General features: G+C 40.1%; 4 protein-coding genes across 6 annotated transcripts in view; 2 read left to right on the top strand and 2 right to left on the bottom strand.

Moving 5' to 3' along the window:
* mapk8ip2 (mitogen-activated protein kinase 8 interacting protein 2) overlaps window positions 1-4,977 on the bottom strand; it is a 29,167-nt gene extending 24,190 nt beyond the window's left edge. For all 3 annotated transcript variants that reach the window (XM_031859250.1, XM_031859259.1, XM_031859241.1), the window contains exon 1: window positions 4,492-4,977. In XM_031859250.1, coding sequence (XP_031715110.1) covers window positions 4,492-4,556 — 65 coding nt within the window. In that variant the 5' untranslated portion in view covers window positions 4,557-4,977. The remainder of the gene's footprint in view (window positions 1-4,491) is intronic.
* Window positions 4,978-6,533: 1,556 nt separating this feature from the next.
* On the bottom strand, window positions 6,534-8,815 carry LOC116392427 (zona pellucida sperm-binding protein 3-like). Its single transcript, XM_031863862.1, has 8 exons — window positions 8,385-8,815; window positions 8,177-8,295; window positions 7,848-7,951; window positions 7,563-7,740; window positions 7,327-7,444; window positions 7,160-7,242; window positions 6,933-7,081; window positions 6,534-6,771 (listed from the first exon to the last, which is right to left on the bottom strand). Exons 1-8 carry the CDS (start codon window positions 8,784-8,786, stop codon window positions 6,710-6,712), a joined length of 1,215 nt encoding a protein of 404 aa, XP_031719722.1. The 5' UTR covers window positions 8,787-8,815; the 3' UTR covers window positions 6,534-6,709.
* A 3,335-nt stretch (window positions 8,816-12,150) lies between these two features.
* On the top strand, window positions 12,151-14,732 carry LOC116393101 (zona pellucida sperm-binding protein 4-like). Its single transcript, XM_031865096.1, has 8 exons — window positions 12,151-12,665; window positions 12,760-12,944; window positions 13,038-13,135; window positions 13,367-13,524; window positions 13,608-13,800; window positions 13,897-14,080; window positions 14,195-14,270; window positions 14,543-14,732. Exons 1-8 carry the CDS (start codon window positions 12,167-12,169, stop codon window positions 14,641-14,643), a joined length of 1,494 nt encoding a protein of 497 aa, XP_031720956.1. The 5' UTR covers window positions 12,151-12,166; the 3' UTR covers window positions 14,644-14,732.
* Window positions 14,733-14,839: 107 nt separating this feature from the next.
* Window positions 14,840-23,085, top strand: chkb (choline kinase beta). The gene is made up of 11 exons (XM_031865111.1): window positions 14,840-16,392; window positions 17,088-17,196; window positions 17,368-17,481; window positions 18,067-18,200; window positions 18,291-18,395; window positions 19,389-19,447; window positions 20,798-20,885; window positions 20,996-21,104; window positions 21,744-21,844; window positions 21,961-22,042; window positions 22,130-23,085. The coding sequence occupies exons 1-11, from the start codon at window positions 15,896-15,898 to the stop codon at window positions 22,199-22,201; spliced, it is 1,470 nt and encodes a 489-aa protein (XP_031720971.1). The 5' UTR covers window positions 14,840-15,895; the 3' UTR covers window positions 22,202-23,085.
* Window positions 23,086-23,090: the final 5 nt, after the last annotated feature.

Raw genomic sequence — 23,090 nt, forward strand, 5'->3', positions numbered from 1 at the left:
TACAGCCACCACTGCAGTGTTGACATTTCATGTCCATGTTTCTGCCTGATGTTTAGACAGCATGCAAGTGAGTGTGCAGTTGCTGTCATGCCATGTTGTGTACACAGCACACTGTGACATCCCTTGCATTCACTCCACCACTGCTTGCGATCATTGTTAATAATTAGGATGTGAAGCTGAGGCTTACCACTCAAACCATTCTCCATATAGTGCAGAAAAAAAGGCCTGCATCACATCAGTCTCTACCTCTTCTGGACTGTGATATGCTGAGCAAAATGAGAATCCTACCACAAGAAAACAAGTCAGCACAAAATTACCATTCACTGGTGCCGGTCATGTTGCTGCAATGGCACACCCAACATTCACTGGCACTGCTAAGGTTTTGCTACCACCTCTGTGTGTCTGTAGATATGCTCTTTCTTTGAATTTGGTTCTTGACGTTCTCAGGCTTAAACAATCCAACCGGCCCACATTTGTTATGTTATTCTCAGCCGTCTCTGATATTGTCCAGACCAGACATAGTCAAACCAGCACACTGTCATCTTTGCTTGTCTAATTCTGTCTGAGTTTTGTTATATTGCTATATTTAACTAAGCAAATCTATTTTACACACTTTCACATTTTTATAATCGATTAATCATTTAAACATTTTTCAAGCAATAAAGCCCGACATTGGATTGTTCGAGTTACTGCAATGTGAGAGTGTGAAATCACAACAAAGTAATATGAAGTAAATGCCTATAAAGTTGTATATGTATGTAAAAATTGCAGAATAACAGATATATTCAAAAAAGGAAATGAGAGAAAAATAAGAATATGAGAAGAAATGAAAAAGACCCTCTGTCTTCTGTAATTAAGCTGCCTTTCATCCGTCAGTGCCTGCTTTCCGGTAACATCATCATCTTCAGAAGCCAAGGACATCTGATGTGGTTGCTACTGACTCATTAACAAGATCAATTTCCCAGGCTTTCTACCCACCATCAGTCTTCTGTAAGACACACCCACAGGCAGACAAATACACATGAGTCATACATTTAACCTAATGAAGCCCCCTCTGTTGTCTGTGTCAGATCCAAACCTGAAGATTACGCCATCTTTGAACCAAAGGTGGAAATGATGCATCGGTTTGCTCAGAGCTGATGCTTTCAAGTTGATTTGGTTGTATTTGAATTCATAAAGCAAATCACTCACTGGAGTCATATTGATGGAAAACAAATCTCATGGACTGTGTGAATATCATTCATTTAATTATTGCTGAATGGAAAAACAATGCTATAGCAACAGCCGCTGCAATGATTGACATGCAAAAACATGGCAAGTGTTGGTTGTGTAAGAGCGGGAAAGAGAGAGGAAATACAGAAATACGAAGAGAGAGATGAAATGCAGCAGGAGGGAGGCAGAAATGAAATGCTTAAGCTAAAATGGATCTGTATTTGATTTAAGCTTCTTACCCCATGTAACCATCCCCACCACTCACCTCCCCCCTTCTGCCTTCTCAAACAGCCTTCAAAGAGTCAGACGGCAAAAGTAGAACATGAACTGCTAAACGTGAGTTTTGCGGGGAGAGGGGAAATCAGAAGGATGCTTACTGGAAATGGTGTAGTAGTCTAGTTTTAAAATATTGATGTATGATGAAGGAATACAAATGAGGTTTGACAGAATTATATCAAATCTTTAAATACGTTATTCAATTTTATATATATATATATATATTAAATCCAATCCCAAACCGTTCAGATCCTTTGTTGTCAAGAGCTGCAATTTAAGATTATTTCCATTATTGATATCAGTAATCTCACAATTATTTTCTTGATTCATCAGTTACTCAGAAAGAAGGGAAACATGTCTATCACAGTTTCCTGGAGCTTAAAACAATGGCTTCAAATGTCTTGTTTGTCTGATCAACAGTTGAAAATCAAAATGCATACATTTTATTGTCATAGAAGACTCAGAAAACCATAAAAATACCCACATTTGAGAAGCTACAAGTAAATGTTTACCATTTTTAATGGATTTTCTAAATTGTTAAATATATTTTGTATTGATATGAAAAGATTGATTAAGTAACAGAATTTAATACAAGGTTAAGAAGTAACTTTATATCTAAAAATGTATAAGGACTGACATTAAAGGACCAGAGCTCAGATTTTGCCAGATAGATTACATACATTATGCTATTTTGCTACATCACTATGAGAATGTTTTGAAAATTGAAAATACAAGTGATTTGTTGAACTCATTTAACCAACTAGATCCAAAATGGAACCCACTATCCGAACCCAACCCTCCCAAACACTCACAGCGTTCAGCTTCTGAATGTCTTAAATATTGATTTTGCATCTTTATTTTTCTCTACACATGTTTACTTTGTGTTATTTTATTCAACACCACCTAAATTTCCCTACTGCTAAAATTCTTCTTCTTCTCACAGCCTTTTTTTTTGGTGGCATCTCTCCAATTCATGTGTCAGAGTGTTTGCACAAAGCACAACACCTTCCCTTTGTAGTGTTTTAGGGGGCGTTACCTATGCTAATCAACAACCACAAGCCTCCAATTTATGATCAAGTGGGAATCATCCCCCTAACAAGACCAGATCTGGATGGTTAAGAATGTCTGGTGCGTCTGGAGTTGACTTCTCTTACCTTTTCTCTTAACAGAAATGTAACAGAAAATACAAGAGACATTTCAGAGAATGTTCATGCCTCTCCGTTCATGTTGGAGGGGATTTTACTCACATTTTCTCTTACCAACAGAAATAAAATGTTACATCAACTGTAAAGTGCATCATTTATACAGGCTGATATGTATCCTTTGAGGTTTGTATTGATAGTGGAGAGAGGGATCCCTCGGTGCAGGAGAAATTATAGAAATCTCTGAAGCTGAGGAGAGAAAGGCAGGCTCCCTTACGGATTATGTTGCCCATTGGAAACAGTGTTAGGGTTATGTAAGGCAGATTACTGTACCTCACCATCACACCACTGGTGGTTTCATCCATGAATCAGCCAGACACAAAAACACAAAGACAAAAGACACATACTACAAGGAAAACACACACCCATGAACACAAATTATTAAATGAGCAATGCACTTTTACTGGAAAAAAAAATGTCTACAAATACAGACATCTCATGCTCCAAATATTTAATCAAAGTGCATTATTGGTATTTCACAGTCTGAAATCAATGATTCATAGCTGCCCCAAAATAAACACAAATCATGTGTTTACCCTTGAATGCACACAACAGTAATTGAAAACAATAGAGTGCAACTGATCAATCTCTACGTCATTGAATTAATGCAAGAAAGACTTTGGAGTCAGTGACAGAATATAAGCGGGTCAAAAGACTGAAGAGAAGAGTTATTCCCATTATTTCTTTGATAAATAAAAGATAAATAAAGATAAGGTTGCTCCAGCTGTTTGCCAACGCTGTACATTTAAAATATTGATGTAATGGCCAAAGCTTGCATCTGTGCTCTGAACTGAGGTCATTTGGTAGTCATGCAAAAAATCAGGTCTATTGATCTGATATGATCTGGCCAATGAGATGAGGCTACAGTGTGTAACTAAATCCCCCACATGAGTGCATGTAGTGGATATAAAATCCACTGGGGCCTGACTTGCTAATGTGATTGCATTCTGTAAGGACATTGGACATGTGGAGGCAGACACAGAGACAATGAAATGTGGCATTATAGCCTATGGGATTTGTTCTTTGACATTGGTAACAGAGAGGAAGGCCTTGCAGCAGCAGCACTAGGCAGGCCATTATTGCATATGGAAATCAAATAGAAACACAAGGATATCTATCATATATATCCAACATAGTCCTGCCTCAAGGCAAAGCCGGTCTGAATATTCCAGCAATAAATAAACAACCTTGGAGAAAAATGCTATAGCTGTCACTAATTCTGCAGAAGTTTTTGATCTCTGGTAACAGCAGATTACCATTCGCAGTTGTGTTCAGTCAGATTTGTCATATTGTGTGTCGCAGAGGCCACATTCGAGTCGTTTGAAACAATATCAATAGGACTTCCGTAAATCATTGTTCGGCAGCATGCCCTTGCCTGCTTGGACTCAACAGGGCGTGGGCCTCACACAGAGAATGCGCAAGGCGGCTGCCTGACGCGACAGCTTACGATCAATCATTTGTCATCTATTTTACCGTTTACCCTTCTTAACACTTAACAATAATGAAAGCTGTCTTTCAAAAACAGTTGTCTTCAAGGAACGTATCAGGTCTAAAACACAAAAAAACTGACCCTGATCAGCTGCAGCACCTATTGGCGCGCAGGGTGGCAGCAGCAGGCCCGGCAGGTTATTCAAAAACACCCATTAGGCTACTACCGAAGGTATTGGATGTGCGTTTTGTTGCAGTCACCAAAACAAAACGGATAGAAATGTTAGTCATCTTGCTGTCATTTCCTCCACTCATCAACCGTGTGCGTCGTCCCCCATCACCCCCCACTGTCGCTCTACATGTCAGCTCTTACCTGCAGCCAGGAGGAGAGAGGGAATGGAAAGTGGATAGGGAAAACATCTCAGCCCTGTCCGCCATCTTCTTCCACAAATGACTCAGAGCAACTGCAGAAAATCACAGAGGGAGTGCAGTCCATTCACAAGCACAGGGCAGAGGACAGACGCAGCCGTGGACAGAGACGTCTCTCTCCGCGGCCCCACAGATGCCCCCCTGGCCGCAAGCCTTCAATCAGACGAGCCTGCTCAGCACCATCAAATCTGCAGTAAACCATCCACACAAGCAGGGGAGGGGAGGGTGTGAGGGCAGAAGGGATCTTCAGAGATCGTGCACAACACCGCGGAAATTAAAATGCAATCCTGTTCCCCCCCCTCCCCGATACGTCCACGCAAAGCATACGCGTGCGGAATATGACCGCAGTCGTCTTTATCCTCGTCAAATGTCTGCTGCTGTGATGCTGCATGTGACACACAACGGATACGCGCCAGCAGTGCGGAGACCGGCAGAGAGAGGGGTGGGGGGGGGGGGGTGCAGCAGAGACGATATAACGTCAGTGCCGTTACCGTTTGTGCAGGCTGTCCTGGGTGGACATGTAGCTCAGCAAACCCGTTGCGTAAAAAATAATTTGCGTAGAGTTTTAACATTACAATGAATTATACTGACAGTCAAATAAGCAGCCAAAACGTGCGTTGGAAACTTGCTTTCCAAAGAGTATGGGGGGGATCAGGGCTTCCCCGGAAAAGACATGCGTTTCAATTGTATTCACGCCCGTGTTTTAGTATGGATACGAGTGACTCTCGTTTAAATATGCGTTTGGGTTTTTTTGGAGCACATCCCACTTTTGTCAATCCTGATGTCCATAAACACAAAGACAAAGAGACAGAAAAGAGAAAGTGTTGCAAGCAGGAGAGCACAGAGCAACATAAACTTTACCTAACGAAAACAGGTCAGCATACTGAGCGCAAAGGCAGACAGGATGAAACGTAGCTACAGTGGCAGGGGGAAGTGCCCGAAAATAAAATGCTAAACGAAAATCCCACAGTGTAAGATACAAAACACGTTTGGTGCTGCATATAAAACGACTGTTATGCTTTAGTTTCACTGTGGAATAAGGAATTAAAAACAATATATGCCACTTTACAGTGTTTATACTGCAACGTATATGTTATCATAAAAATAATAATATATGTGGTATTATGGAAGGTCTAAAAGCACGTTTTCATTTCCGGCATTCAATTATCATTCATTTTGGACATTAGAGTTACCATTCATCACAATAAGCCATAAAGAATACAGCCCTATAGTTAATACCTTTTTTTCTCCAAAAAACAGTCTTTCGGAGAAAAATACATTAGCATTAATTACATTGAGATTGGCATTACTTTAATTAAGCAGATGGTTGCAGTTTTCTTTTCCTTTTATTTACCACTGGATCACAGTGAACAATCAATCAGTGAATCACACCTAAGACTTTAAAGGCGTCATGTTGTACTGTGTTGTATTGTGTTGGACTGTGTACATGTTGTAGTGTGGAGCTGTTCACAGGCTGTGGTACTGAAGAGTACTGTATATTGCTCAACTGCAGATTACCATCTTTGCCACATGGGGGCGGTACATATTAACTCACTGATTGAAACGCTGACGAGCCTTTAACAAAGCAATTGCATATTGCTCTTAGACTTAACAGGATTTACTAAACCATTAAACCAACAAACAGTGATGAAGTCGTTTTTACTTTCAACTTTCATTTTTATTAATCATTTGTCTTATTTATTCAATTGGCTATTAACTTTATGATGTCTACTAATAAGAAATCATAGTCTATTTTATTTTTCTAGTTATTTACTTATGGGTCAGCATCCAGTTTAAGAGATAATAGCAAAAGGTTTGCCTTTTCTGTGATGGTTCTATCCAATGAATGTCACAAGCTTCTCACCCACTTGCATTTGTATTTCCATCAAATGGTAGGATTTACAGTCTAAGAACTGGAGAGATGTGTTCCATATGTAGTATGCAGCATTAAACAGATGACAAAATAAAGCAAGTTACACTTTAATCTTCTTCTGGTTCTTACACTTTTATTATGTTCTTGATATGTCAAATGTTGATTACAATTAATGAAGTAAATGTGGTTACTTTCAACTATTAACAAGAAGCAAGTGAATAACATACAGACAGTTCTGAACCATTGAGGCTGTTTATTTTGATGGCCATAGCCGTTGCAGGGAATTGAGTTAAACCACCCTCTCTGAAATGGGGATGGGACCCAGGGTGACATCACCTTCCCATTCGACAACTAGAAAGTAGGACAAAAGACATGTGTCACATTATGCACCACTGTGATTGTCTCACTTATCATGATGATGGTAACATAACATCAACAATGGTGTAAAAAAATATGTTGACTTCAATATCTAATATTAAATGCTTTAGGCAATCTATTTTTCAGTAACATACCTTCACTTTCGAACACATCACGAACCTTCCTTCCAGGAGTTAGCCTGGTGCTGGTGCTGATGCTGGTGCTGGTGCTGGTAAGTGGAAGTCCCAATCCGGGGACTTCACAGCTGCCACAAACTCCATTAATCCCGCTGGCCTCATTCCATCTAAGAAAGAGAGATGCAAGCAGTAAATACCATATCAATCCTCCAATCACACTTTATCATGCACACCTGCAGACTCACCCGTTGTTCCAGGAACAAGCTCTATGACTTTCATCGATGAGATGGGTTGCACATGTTGCTTTCAAGTGGCAGGTGATGTAGAGCTGTTAGAATAATAAAGGGTTTAGAACATTATTTGATGTATTTCTAATGACTTTGATGTATAACAGAAATTATTAAATGCTCACCATTCCACTGTCAGAACCCTGGAACTTGAATGCCTCCAACTGGAACTGAAGAGCGTTGTCTGCAGACCGAGACATGAACTTAGAGTCAGAGCCTGTGATCCTACCATCAAGCAAACACCTGCGTGCAGAGAAAAAATACAAATTAACATTAGAGGTGCAAAATAAATGTGTTTGTGTTGTGATGATTTGTTCACACTGTACAGAACAACTTCAATTAAACCATTAAAGTACCTTACCCATAGTGATCAATGAAGGCATATCTGGGGCTGGAGGACATATCAGGTGATAGAGTAGCTACGCAGCTGTCCACATAAACACGGAGGGGCACGTGGAAGTACTGCTTGACGACAGCCTGAATATTTATGACGTCTCCCAGGTAATACTGGTAGCTTGGCCTCTCATACTGCCAGTTGTCTGTGCAATGAGATAATGACATTTTAGGCATGTTTACATACATATATACTTAAAATCACAGTTCTACAAAAGCTAAAATGTGCATATAAATTGTTACTCTTACTCACCAGTCATGAGTTTCAGGGTGAAGTATAAGAATTCTTCTGCTACCTTAACCGCAGAGAATGGGATCCACTGGGGATCAAGACCAAGGCTGCTCACATTGTGCTTCCTAAAGGATTAAATATGTTTCCTTAGAATGCAGACTGAAGTAATCCTCACATTATTGTGCATCTGCCATTGGAATGCACTAATCAGATTTGGTGATCATGGTTACTGGATTTGCCAAGGGAAATCGATAACATATCAGTTTAAGATTTTTATGTGACTCTAGGTTATTTATTTATTCATTTTTTTGCCTGTTTATTACCACATCTCGAACTGATAGTCTACATACCTTGGGTAGTGGCATTCAACAATTACAGCAGCTTGGCTGGTCCTCACCACAGGAGAGCCCCCCAGAGGTCGGGGAACATAGTTCAGCATGAAGGTGTAGATGAGGGAATCTTCTGTCATCTAAATAAACAAACAAACCAAAGTTTTAATTAATATTCCTTACAATTTCTTGGTTATTTTTCAGTGACTGGCATCTTCATTGTGCTTACCGCTAATGAGCTGAGACAATCCTGCAGTTCTGCCTCAAAAATGAACACTTGAGCATTATTGTCCTCTCCGACAGCACCACAGTTTCCCAGAGTAAGGTCAGCAGGATTGATGTACTGGCCTGTCCCAAACAGGTCCTTCTTGACTTCCACATGAGTAATCTTCTCTCTGCAATCGACAGCAACAGTTGCAGCAGGAACAGGATGTCTCAGCTCGAAAGGCACATCGACTGGGACCTCAGGCTTGGGATCTGTAGGGTATCTCCAGGTAAGAGGTTTCTCAAATGACTGCCTCGTCTGTTGGAGATCCAGGGGAGGTTTTCCTGGCTTCTGGTATTGAGCATCACAGAAGCTGCCAAGCAAGGTCAGTGCCATAAGGCACACAGCAGTACACTTCATCACCATGGCTTCACAACAACAAGTGACCTGCACAGTTCACTAGGTGCTGTAAGAAAGATGGAAATGTGCACCTACTTTTATAATAGAGTGAGCATGTTTACTTCCATTACATTCCCGCCCCTTCTGTTGGCCAATCCCCATCATATCTGATGAGAGTATTACCTCAGCCAATGAAATTATTGCAGCTGTTGATCAAAAGTGATACAATTCTGATGAGGCATCATTAGCTGGGTTTAGATTATTCATTATTTGAATACATACAATGCCACTGTGCCAAGAATGAACAAGCAGTGTGTAGAAATAAACACAAAACCATTCATGTGCTGACACAAATTAGGGTCATTTTAATTTTAATTTATTTCTTTCATTAAAATGTATTTTTGTTCAAGAAAGTAAGAAAAGATAAAGAGCTGGTTGACATGTACTCAGAAAGTAGCGGTCACAAAAACGTTATGCTGACCCTGGGTTAGGTCTACTTGCCCTCAGCATGTCAAACTCATTTTATTTGCCAAAGTACATTTTGTGAAAGACTGCAAATCAATAAGGCTCCAACCAGACCGGGGGCAGACTTAAATCCATAGAAGGGCATTCGATTTCTGTGAGCAGGCCCAATGTAAACATAAGGGGCACACAAGAATGTTTTGAGCAGGCTGAATATACAAAATATACCGCCGCTTCACACTCGGCTGCAAACCAATGATATGCTATATCATAAGAAATCATAATTATCAATATTAATTCAACATTTACCACTTAGAACACAAAACATTACATAATAAAATGCTTATTATAAACTAGTCAATAATCAGTCAGCAATCAGAGTTTTCTTCCACACTGTCTTCCTGCTCTGACACATCCTTCAAATCACTATCAACCTCCTCATGTTGGAAGAACAGATCAAGGGCCTGTTGCACACTAAATCTTGCTGCCATGATGTCAGTCACTGAAATCACCACCACCCTCCGAACCCAAATTGATTCCAATTTGTTACTTTGTAGATTATGTTATTACATTGCAGTTGCTTGTGCTTGCAGGTGCAGATCCTGTGTCTGTGACAAGGCACCCCCTGACCTCTGGATGACTCCCTTTGTGCACCATGATCACTCCTGTGCTGTTTTACTATTTCACTGTTTCGAGGCTCCCCCATGCCACTTCAAAGACCAGCAGGTGTCTGTCTCTGCGGGAACCTGGGCAAAAGTCGTGGGAACACAGACAGTTCTCGTGACAGTGTCGAGGTCCCCCTTGAACTCTGTCACCACTGTCCCATAAAAAATACACACAGACTATACAGTTTCACAGTTTCAAGATTCCCTAAAACCACCATTTTCCTTGATTTGACCCAAATTGGTAGATCTAAAATCCATCTCAATAGATACGGGTCAAATTTGACCCGAAACAGCCTCAGTTATCAGATATCTCTATTATTATTATTATTATTATTATTATTATTATTATTATTATTATTATTATTATTATTATTATTATTAGGATCTATTATCTATTCAGCCCTACTTTCAACTAAGGTTGTCTTTATTTTATTTCTAAAAAGCAATTTAACAAGTATTTAAAGCTGCAAGCAGCGATGAACGGGCCGGGCCCTCAAGTGGAGAAATGAGGGGCAGACAGAAAGTGGGGTTGTAGACAGACAGACAGGTGGAGTGGATTGTACAATGAAACAAATTAATATAATTACATCAGGTTCATAAAATTTGAATATAAAAAAGAAGAAAATGTTGTGCGATAAAGTATCAAAAAGCAGATGAGTTAATCACATACTTTCAAAACTGGGAATAGGAGAATTAACACATTGCTAAAAAAAATTAGGTTTGTCTTTGTTATGAAACAAAGACGCCTCACAAAAGGTTACAGGTTTAAACTACCAAACGTACAGTTCAGAACAGTGTGTGAGGTTTTTCACCTTTTAACTTGTCGTCCATACTTGACTTACTTTCTCCATATCTCTACAAACCTGATAAAAACATGAACAGTGTTTATGTGAAGAACAATGCAAAAGTCCAAAATAACGGCTTCCTCCTAGCAGGGGCTTGATATGCATTAATTTGTTTACAGGCAATATCTGAGCGGTTTATGTCTGAGCCCATGGATTCTTGCTGAGCATTGGTCTGGTTTAATGTTCATGATAACCCTCTGAAGGAACTCAAAGTAGTACTTCATATTATGCAGTAAGCAGTAGATTGCGCCCAATAACTTGACAATCTCTGAGCTCATGTGGGAAGTTCTTCTCCTCTACTACCACAGCCACATTTGAGACTTCCAAACGAAACACATCATGCAAAAGTCCTTTGTGTCAACAGTCCAACCTGCATTTCTTTAATTATGACGTCGAGAGATTCTTCAAAATTCTGAAGAATTATAAAGACATACACGTCTTAACTGGCACAGAAATCAGTATGTTATATATACCCCATTGTTATGTGAAGAGACAATAATTCATGTTTCATGTTACTATGGTTGCCATAGTCACATTTCAACTTAAAACAAGTGAGTGTAGTAAATGTGTTAATACAGTGTTTTACATCACACATCCGGATTATGTCAAAATAAATCCTCTGAAAGACAGCAAGGAAGACCAAGAATGTAACTTTCAATAATGGTCATCGTAATACTACGTCAACTTCTCTACATGTTGCTTGTTGGTATTGCGAGACTATTTAGTTTGAGTTACATCTAAAGTCATGAATATATTACTATCTAATATGTGAAATGTGGATCCTGTCAAGCTATTCAACATGGAAAGACTTGCTATATACCCACAGACTGCCTGCTTACTCCAACCACTTTACTTATTCTTTAAACTGGACAAATTTAAATGCTAATCTAGGTTATTCTGAATACTTCTCGATTCAATTTGATTTTAAAATCTAAATTTTCAGCAATGGTAAGTACACTTAGTGAAAAGAAGAGGTATTTGTTTTATCCTGCTGCACAAATACAGCGTGACCTGCACATTGTAGGTCATACAGACCCTGTGAAGGTTCTTCTTTGGAAATTGCATAAACAAGCTGGAATTTCTTTCATTCAGGATCAATAACAATCTGCAAGCACTTTGTAACAAGCATGTATTACATACGAATCAATAAATATTAATGTCCATGCAATAAGAAGTTTACAATTATGTGTACTGTTATAATCTTTTAATGCAATACCTCTGAAATTGCTGTAATTTGTTCTGTGTTCTCACTTTGTTTTGGCAAATCTCTTCCTTGCATCACCACACACCAAACAGTAACTGGAGCATTTGATTGGCAGTTGAGGCTGGCAAATCGGGTGCGGGTCATCAACAAGTCAACATGACCAATACCTTATAAAAGTCAGGGAATTCATATATTATTCACAGCATCTGGTGTTCACTGTGCTGTGAAGCCATGGCAATGAAGTTGATTTGTGGTTGTCTTCTGGCAGTTGCCATGATTGGCTATCTGGCTGATGCTCAGTATCAGCCAACTAAGCCACAGAATCTGTGGCCCCCGAAACCTCAGGTGACTGCACTGAATCCGTGGCCCCCGAAACCTCAGGTGACTCCACTGAATCCGTGGCCCCTGAAACCTCAGGCGACTTCGCAGAATCCATGGCCCCTGAAACCTCAATTGCATCCGCTGAGTCCCCAGCATCCTCAGGTGTCTCCGCCGTCTCCGTGGAAGCCTCAGGTGTCTCCGCCGTCTCCGTGGAATCCTCAGGTGTCTCCGCCGTCTCCGTGGCAGCCTCAGGTGTCTCCCAAGCCTCTGCATCCGACAGACACAGTTCACAGTTGTGAAGTGGCTGATCAATACAAGATACCGTGTGGAGCTAGTGGCACCACTGCTTTAGCTTGTGGTGCTCTAAACTGCTGCTTTGATGGACAAAGTTGCTATTATGGCAAAGCTGGTAAGCATTTTTCTATTCCTTTCAGAATTACATAGATATCTACAAAGAGAATAGCATGAGCACTCATCTTTGCTTTCAAATTTGTTGTTCTCAGTGACTCTTCAGTGCACCAAGGACGGCCAAATTATTGTGGTGGTGGCCAGAGACGCCACACTACCCTACCTCGACTTAGACTCAATTTCTTTCCTTGGAAATGATGAAAACTGCAGTCCTGTTGGCACCACTTCAGCTTTTGCCATATACCAGTTCCCTGTCACTGCCTGCGGCACTGTCAAGAATGTAAGGGTTGCAACTCATTTGACTGTTCAATTTGATTGGTATTCATTTTTTTCCAGTAGTTATAAAGATTGAAACACTGTCAATTTACTGTAGGACGAGCCTGGGATTCTTATCTATGAGAACAGGATGTCCTCCACATATGAAGTCGCTATGGGACCCTACGGAATAATTACCAGGGACAGCCAATATGAGTATGTTTTTCTTTCTTTCTTTAACACTGAGTGGTTACAACATAAAATATTGTGACTTCTACTGCTCAGCTAAGGCTTTAAGTTTTCAGACAATTCAGTGGTATCCAGAGGATACAGTAAACTGACCTTGAAGTCACTACAATGGGTTAGGTTTAGTTAATTGTGACATTTTAGAAGGCAAACTCCAATGGTTTTCTGACTGACTGACATAGACCTCATTCCTTGTCTCAGGCTGGTTTTCCAGTGTAGATATGTCGGCTCCTCGATTGAGGCTCTGGTCGTTGAGGTTGGCCTTGTTCCTCCACCACCCCCAGTTGCAGCTCCTGGACCTCTGCGCGTGGAGCTGAGGCTGGGCAATGGACAGTGTACTATGAAGGGTTGTATGGAAGGTCAGTGTGAAGGAGATACATTTTGTGCAGTTTCTTTCATTTTGCTGTGAGTGTGTCATCACCCATTATTTCTGCTTGAGCAGAGGACGTGGCCTACAACTCCTTTTACGTGGATTCTGACTACCCCGTCACAAAGGTGCTCAGGGATCCTGTGTACGTTGAAGTCCGAATGCTGGAGAGGACTGATCCCAACCTTGTCTTGACTCTTGGACGATGCTGGGCAACTTCTAACCCCTACGCTCATAGTCTTCCTCAGTGGGACTTGCTGATTGACGGGTAACACTGTTGATTTTACTTGAAAATAGTGATTTATTGTAGATTTTTTTTACATTATACTCAATCCCTATTCTACACTCTCTCTTCTTGCCACAGCTGCCCATACCGTGATGACCGTTACCAGACTGTCTTGATCCCTGTGAATTCCCCAGATATCTTGTACCCAACCCACTACAAACATTTTGTTTTCAAGATGTTCACATTTGTAACTACTGTAGCTAACCATCCTAGCAAGAAAACGACTGCAAATGCAGAGGTCATGGTTCCTCTCCACGAAAAGGTATAGGATCCAGCTATCTAAGAAAAAAGTTTTTAGCTTAATTAAATTTTTTATATTATTTTCAATATCACCTTATTTCATTATTTTTAAATGATACATTTTGTTTTTTACTAGGTGTATATCCACTGCGACACAGCTGTGTGCCAACCCACTCTTGGAAATAATTGTGAACCCAGGTGCTTCAGAAAGAGTAAGTAGTATGGTATATACTTTGATGATATATACACCATTAATATGGTGTTAGTCTGAAGTCTATTGCCCTTGTTTTTGACTAAAATGAATATGGGGAGCTAAATAGATTATGCTTTTCAAGTGTTATACAGGAACAACACGGTTTGTGGTATAAAAATCAAGAGAAACTGATAGCTGAACATATTCTCACCTAAAGGGTTTTATGTGCATCATCTTGTGTCTTAACCTCAAGTCTGACAGCAACTGACCATTGCCTTGTATTGTACACAGGGAGAGACGTTGCTGCTTTGAGCCATGGAGGCTCCACAGCTGAGAGCACCTTGGTTAGCAGTAAGGAGCTTGTCCTCATCAACGCAAGCAGTATTCAGTAATAGCATGCAGACAGAAATTTATCATGAAATATCTGTTCCAGAAGCTTACTAAACAGTGATTGAGTCAAATAAATCTCTAAGTTGCTGAATTATGTGGTCTGGTCTTATACCATGTCATTCAGATACATTTTTTCCTTGTGACCTCACAGAGGTAGCCTAAAAGCTAATCATATTATGATAGAAAATACATATGACTATGCTTCAGCATGAAGTCCTTAAAATCCAGAAGGTCAGATAAGATGCTGCGTTGTGTTCTGACAGTAATGTGAGGGAACCAAAATAAAGAGACAATTTAGTGGCTGTCAAAAAGCTTTCCATTATGGAGTGATGTCAATTTAAATTTCTGAATAAACTAAAACCACTAATTAAATAAACCAGCTGACTTAGCCCTACCTAGTTACATCTTGCATTAAGCTAATAAAACATTAAAGTAATTTGTGGTTGATTGGAATATAGAACTTGTATATTATCCTGTGTTTTCAAAGTCTTTAAAGGACAATGCCAGTGTTCTTGAATGCCTTTGCACATTTAATTACCACTCATGCTACACCTTAAAGCAGTTAGGCCTATAATACAGTGAAAAATAAATATGCTTAACACATCACAAAGAACGAAACAAACAGTAATTTGTATTTATTAATGAATACAGTTGTAAATTAAAATATAAACGCATTTTAAGACAATAATTCACAGTAATATGAATAAATATCAAGAAAAGAAGAATTGACATAATAGGTGGTCCAACAATGGTTCCCAACCTTGGGGTCAGGGCCCACAAAGGGGGTGTTGGAATTAATTTAAGGGATCACACTGTGAAAATTAGAGAAAAAAAATGTTTTCATACTTTTCTCTAACCTTTCCCATTTGTTTTTAAAACGGCAGGCCTATATGAGTTTATTAATAATCCAACTCAAAACCTAAAACACGTTCAGAACTTGCATTTACCATAAAACCACATCTCTCAGTGGACTATCGTAGCCTATAATGTTATCTATAACCTTACTCACACACCCATGGTTGTACCAAAAACAAAATTATTCATTCAAGGACGTATATACGCCGAAAACACTCCATTTCCCAGAAGCCTTCAGCATACCGGGAAGCCGAGGTACAAAGTCACCACCTCGCAACGGCCAATGAGCTGAACAGTCGAACGCAGAATCAAACTGTGATTGGACATCGAACACTGAGTGCAAATCACTTGTTATTGCGCGTGCGAATAGGAACAGTCGTCTGTCGTCAACCTCCCCCCATGAGGCTCAAACCATACCGCTATGTTTCGCTTTTCCGGCTAAGTAGCATAACAAGTGAACTGCGGTTAACAGTGCGTCCCTTATGCTGGTTCAGACCGGCATTTCACACCGGTCTTCCTTTACTTTTCGCCCGGAAACTCGCGATGCAGTCGAGTCGAAATGTAACCACCAGCAGCAACTGCGGCGGCACAGCGGAGACGCAAGGTTCGGGCCTTCTCGGCAACATCCCGACTGTCACAACAGAAGCTGGGGGTCCTCCGGCGGAGAAGACACGAGCGGTAAGTACGCTCCTCGTCAACGAGCGAAACGCGAGGACCCCGAGTCCCCTGTTTGCGGGAAACTGTGATGACGACTCGGAGGCAGAGGCGTTCAGAGATGGGAGAACCGAGGAGGTCGACCGGGACACCAGGGGCAGGGCGTTTACTTGGTGCCGTGACTTTCTGTCAGGGACTTGGAAGACCATCAAAGAGCGTGATTTTCAAATCAGCATCGTCAGGTAAATAATGGCAATTGCAGCTTGCAGTAGGCCTACTTCTTTACCTCATCAGTAGGGTGGATGTACATGCGCTAAGAAAGGCTATCTACAGTAAGAACGGTGTGATATGAATGCACTGAGATATATGCAGTAGGAAAAACGTATTTACATGTGTAGCAAGCAGGCGATATACATTTGCAGTTGTATAGATATGAACACACACTATGGGTGTGATATATACATGGACAGTAGTATAAATAAGTAAATATATATATATATATATATATATATATATATATATGGGTTGTAAGGCAAGGCAAGTTTATTTGTATAGCACATTTCAACAACAAGGTGCTTCACATAAATGCATCGAAACATAAGGCAAAAGAAAAGGAGATTTAAAAAAAATAAGAACAATCATTGAAACATTAAAAACAGTCATTAAAACACTAAAAAGCAGTGTAAGAAATAAAATACAGTAGTAAAATGCAGACATTTTAAGAGCATATTCAGTACATACTCATAGTAGTGTGGCACGGCTAAATAAGTCGTGCAAATGATCAGTCACTTGATGGCAAAATAGTTAGATAGAAGTTGATGCCATCGCCCCCAATAAAAGCATTCTAAGAGCGATCTACTGGTGGTGTGTGACTAGATTCTGTGGGGTTGAATTTACTTTGCTCTGATGAGATAACGCTGGTGTTTTTCCTTGGCAGTGGTGGACTGAGTAATCTGCTGTACCTGTGTAGTTTGCCGGACCACGTACACTGTGTGGGAGAGGAACCTCACCAGGTGCTCCTCAGAGTCTATGGTGCCATCTTACAGGTTGGTCTGTCTAGTAGGGGGTCCTCAGTAAGTTATTTCACCATGAATCATGGGGAGAAAATTGTATACCGCCATTGTAGTCAATCTATCGTAGCAGTGTCGTTTTCCTTCACATGGCCGTATGAACTAAAAGAGCATCACACTGTGTCTGACTGTCTTCCTGTGATGCAGGGAGTGGACTCCCTGGTGTTGGAGAGCGTGATGTTCGCAATCCTGGCGGAACGAACTCTAGGACCAAAACTTTACGGCGTCTTCCCTGAAGGACGCTTGGAACAGTACCTTCCGGTATGAATACACATCTAACGTGTAGAGACATAGTGACGCGTATCCTTGACTTTCATAAGATAAAAATGCATTGTATAATTCATTCAACATTAAGGGTTGAACTACAATGTGCAGATTCTATTGAATACATCTTTAAAAATATGTTCACAATACAACAATTATTCTGTCTGTATATATATTATTTTTATTTTTTTAGTTATAGTTATATTTTAGGTATCGTGGATTTTTTTTTACTTTTTTACTTATTTAATATTCTTTACTGTTTATTACTTATTTATAATACTTGTTTTGATCTTGTTTTTACTAAGTCTCTTGTTTGCACTATCCACTATGCTGCTGTGACCCTGTAAATGTCCCCGCTGCGGGACTAATAAAGGATTATCTTCTCTTATAAACTGTTTAGTTGCCTATGTAACGCCATCAAAGCACTATATAAATACAATTTAAAAAAATAAATAAATAAAATAAAATAAAATGTATTATTATTATCACGTGTGTAGATTTAAAGCTCCTAGTGTATTTACTTGATCTAGTTCCTAATGTAGAGGAAGCATCTGTATAATCTGTATTTCTCTGTTTTTACAGAATACTCGCATGCGCACGGATCAACTGTCAAATCCAGCCATATCAACTGAGATTGCCACCAAGTTGGCCCGTTTCCATGAAATGAGCATGCCCTTTAACAAAGAGCCTAAGTGGCTCTTTGGGACCATTAACAAGTACGGACAACCTGAAATCACTCTATGTCTTTTACTAAAGCTGCCTGTTTTTTATTGATTAATCATACTGTGTTTTTTTCCCTCCATCAGATACATGGATCAAGTGATGTCCCTCACTTTCCTGCGTGAAGCACATGTGAAGAAGTACAAGAAGCTGATGAAGTTGGACCTACCTGCTGAGCTGGAGAGCCTCCGGTGAGTTGGGACATTTCACAAATGCTGTTTATTGCATGGAGTGACTTTGTACATGTGCTATACATAAAGCCCTAAAGTTGTGGCAGGTACAGTTAAGGAATGACTGTAACAAGTGTTAACAAGATGGTTGGTCATGTTGCTTACTCTAAGTTACACAATGTTGATGCTGTTCTTACTATTTGTATTTTGTGTATTCACACAAATTTCCATCTAGACTTTAGACAGGGCGGCAGTTTAACCTGTTCAACTACTGACGCTGGAAGGCCACGAAAAACAAACACGATTTATCGTCGTGTCCCAGGTGATCAAAGGAACAGAGGAGGGAAACTAAACAGTTAAACATGTTTGTAGACATGTTTTGCTTCCAATGGGGCTTCAAAGTAACCCATAGAACCTGATTCTGAAATGTGAGACAGCACTTTGGGTACCTTGTTATCTAGCATATGCTCGCTACATTCATTTCTATTCATCCAACATGTGCCGTATTCAAACTAAATGTCATGAAACGTACCCATTGGCACTTAAACATTATGTATATTTATTTGAAAATGTATATGCTACATGAAGAAGGCTATAAGGGTAAGGGTTATATGTATGTATGTAAGGGTTATAGTTTGAGATTTGTTGCCCGCAAAAAAATAGTTTAGGGGGAAAAGAAGCTGCATCTTTGGTTTCAGTCTAATGGCTGACCTTTGTCCCAGTGCCTCCACGACATCAGTCCTCCAACCAGTCTGACCTCGGCAGCCAGCAGAACATCAGTCCGGTGTTTGTTGTCAGTGTTATCTATGAGAACATTTGTTATCTTGTAGATAAGTAGCAGTCTGCATGGAAATACCCTGGTGTATTGCAGCAGTCATCTAAAGACATATCTGATTCGATTACATCTTTTCTTTTGCTTACACAAGAATTTAGATTTTAACCTGTGAATGCAACACTGACAATATCTTTCTGTCATCACCTACTCTGTTCATCTGGCTCTCGTCTCCACAACAGTGCGTTGCTGGCAGCGACTCCATCGCCAGTGGTGTTCTGCCACAATGACGTCCAGGAAGGTAAAAACAGATCCTCGTTCCTCTTGTATCGTCACACCTCTTATCTGGGTTGATTGATCAGCCCGCTGGCTTCACTGTCGCATTGCTTAGGAGAGCAGTATATAACATAAGTCAAAGAAGGCTGGGGTGTAGGTATTAATAGAAATAGCTCACATTCACATTAGTGCTGGGTGGTATACCGGTTATACCAGTTTTAATTACCCGTATGATATGAATTTTTCACATACCGTCATTTTTCACATAGCCGAAACCAACGGCTGTCGCTCTTCAACAGGCAGCGGAATATATTGTTCGCTACTAAGGGCGCTGCAGTCGGAGCTAGTTGTCTTAAGTGTATTGAGAGGGACCCCTCGTCATGGTTATAACTTTATAACAACAATTAATAACCCACAACTAACGCTCTTTAACAGGACAAAACACCACGACACAACAGTTTGTGACACATAAACAATTTGTAACACTAATAATTGTACATTTATAAAATTACACCGCCGAACGGCATGCTGGGTACAGCTCGCTAGCTAGCCCGCTAGCACAACAGTCTGCTAACAGCTGGGAGAGGCTCCGTTGCTACAGTAAAATCCTGTAAAAATCTGACGTCCAAAAGACTATATATTGCAAAGTGTGTCGAGCCACTGCTGTAACAGAGCAACTTTCTCCATCACCTCAGCAGAAAACATGAGTTGGAATGCCAAGAGTGTGATTTCGGTCGTCAACCGGTAACGTTAACGCGAGTGAAGCCAAAGGGTCACACATCGCTTGAAGAGGCATTTGCTCGAAGCGCTGCATATGACAGGAAAAGCAAGCAGCGGAGCGACATTACAAACGCAATAACGATCCATCTATGCAAGGACATGGTCCCGCTACAGACAGTCGAGAAAGACGGGCTCAGAGCAATGATTAAAACACTGGATTCAAGGTACGTCTTACCGGGGCGAAAATACTTCAGCCTAACTGCTATCCCAACATTATACGAACAAACGAGCACACCCTATAGTAAGCAAAGCCTTTATACATGATGCCATTAACATGTTTTTATATTCTATGTACACCTGACAGTAGAGTAAGCCACTATAAACCTATATAAAAACACAGTCAAGGGGAAAAGAAATACAGTGAAACCGCCAGAATCTTACAAAATACCGTGATACAAATTTTTGGTCATACCGCCCAGCACTAATTCACATGGTGACCAGTCTGAATAGTTCAGATATTTGTCAGTATAACAGAAATAGTTTTTAGTTTTAGGCTAAACTATCCGCTAGTCTAAACCGCGCGGTAGGTGAAATAAGAGCGTGTGGATGATGATGATGATGGTGGTTTTCCCACCTCCTTGTTGTGCCGCTGCAGGTAACATTCTGATGCTGGATGACAAGGACCACCACTCAACAGATACACTCATGCTCATCGACTTTGAGTACAGCAGCTACAACTACAGGTAAAGTGTAAACTCTTTTTGTTTATCAACCACATTGATATCTTTTGTTTAGAAACTAGTGGTTTGAGCTTCAATTCTAGATCAACACCATAATGTTTTCTTTTGTGTAGGGGTTTTGACTTTGGGAACCATTTCTGTGAGTGGATGTATGACTACACCTATAACCAGTGGCCCTTCTACAAAGCCATACCGGAGAACTATCCCACCAGAGAGCAGCAGGTCAGTCCAAACCCCTAACAGCTGACAAAGATAGTCCACCTTTCTAACGGCCCCTTCCCCCACTTTCACCCCCCGACTTCCAGCGCCATTGCTCGGACCCCACCCATTTTCAAACTGTGCCTTCATATTGATCTCAAATACAAACTGTAATAGTTACAGTCATGCTGCATCAACGATTTTACCAGTTAATACAAATGTTCCCAATTGTTTGTGTCACTCTGATAAATACTGTTTGATTGTAGACTTGATTTTCCATTTCCCCTGTGATGCTCGGATTCAGTGCTCCGACCACACAGCGCTATCTAGTGGTAAAACATGGTAGCGCAATTTTGAGTTGAAGAGAGGGCTATATCCATTATTTAAATCATAATTTATCTTTCTGTACTTAAGCAATTGTTTTGTAAATTAGATACTGGAGCTTTTTCCCCCCAATGGCCGAAACTAATGTCACTACCGTCTAAAGATAACCAAACTCGAATGGAACAAAACTAAAACAAATTTAGGGATTATTTTTGCAATATTCACTGTTGTGTAGGGCAATAGAAAGGGCTTGAACAAACGAGGATGTAATTAATCATCAATTGATGATAACTTACTACATTTATAAAATGTCGCGAATCATTTTGCTTTTTGTTTCAGCTTCTTTTTATCAGAGGTTATTTGGCAGAGCGGAGAAGACACTCTGACATTACCATGGACCAGACACAGATGGAAGAGGACCTGATAATTGAAGCTAACAGGTAACACGTGGTGTTCCAATGATATACAGCAGCGCTATGTACAGTTAACATTTACAACAGAAGCACCAGAACCCTGACTTTGTTATGTCTCCATCGTTTTTTGCTCTGATTTGTAGGTACGCATTAGCATCACATTTCCTCTGGGGGCTGTGGTCCATCATTCAAGCCAAGATATCCCAGATTGAGTTTGGATACATGGTAAGCAGAGCAACATACTACATGTAGTTCAATACACCAGATGTTTTTAGTAAACCGTGCCTCATGGTAAACCATATTGTTTTGCAGGACTATGCCATGTGTCGTTTTGATGCCTACTCCAAGCAAAAAAAGCTCTTCTCCGGATTTCCACCATGTTGATCTGAATGTGATGTCTATTTTTTTCAACTGTGTTATGTTCTTGAAACTCCGGTATTATGCAGCTCTCCTTATGACAAGCAATGTTGGATGAAGGATGGACATTTAGATTTGAACACAACCCCTTTTATTGAAGCAACTCTCCCCACAGTGGGACATTTTGTTCGAGCTCTTTAGTATTGAATGTTGTTGTTAATCATTTGAGAGGCTCGGTCACTCTGACGGTCGGCTATTGTAATGTTAGCTGCCAGAGACATCCTGTCTTTAAACTTCAGACTGTACATTTTACTGTTCTAGTGATTTTGGTGTGGGTAGGTTTTTGTGTATCTCTTTGCTTTTGTGTTTTTTGTCCTACCTCACATCTTTCTTCTGATGTTTATTCTGTATTCTGATTTTTTTGTTCAAGGTCCAATTAAGTTAAAAGCTTACCCACATTCAGCAAATTATTGCACAAGGGCTGTTTAAAACAGTACCACCGTAGTCAACAATAATGTAAATTTAAGAGAACAGTTACAAAGTATAAGGCAGTTAAGTCACAATTATTGGATCTATTGACTGCACAGTTTAACTGTCTGCCCGTATTCCATTCAGCTTGTATTTTTGTCATTTGTCATTCTGACCTGTTGTATTAGGTTAACTAAAATGTCCATCTGTGCATATGCATGTAACCATCTCAACCTGAAGTGCTTAAATTAGATCCAGAATGAATTAAGATCTATATTACAATAAATTCTCATCATGACTTTCTCTTTGGTGTATTTGAATGTGAAGCGGGGTTTGGACTTCTTCTGATCCCTTTTTTTATATTTCTCAGTAGGATTTCTGTCCTCTTTCCACAACAGACGTATCATTTAAAAACTAATAAACATGTATGCTTAGAACCTGTATCAGT

The sequence above is a fragment of the Anarrhichthys ocellatus genome, unplaced genomic scaffold (genome assembly GCF_004355925.1).
Source record: "Anarrhichthys ocellatus isolate YVR2014 unplaced genomic scaffold, GSC_Weel_1.0 scaffold2, whole genome shotgun sequence".
In the NCBI taxonomy this organism is placed as follows: domain Eukaryota; kingdom Metazoa; phylum Chordata; class Actinopteri; order Perciformes; family Anarhichadidae; genus Anarrhichthys; species Anarrhichthys ocellatus.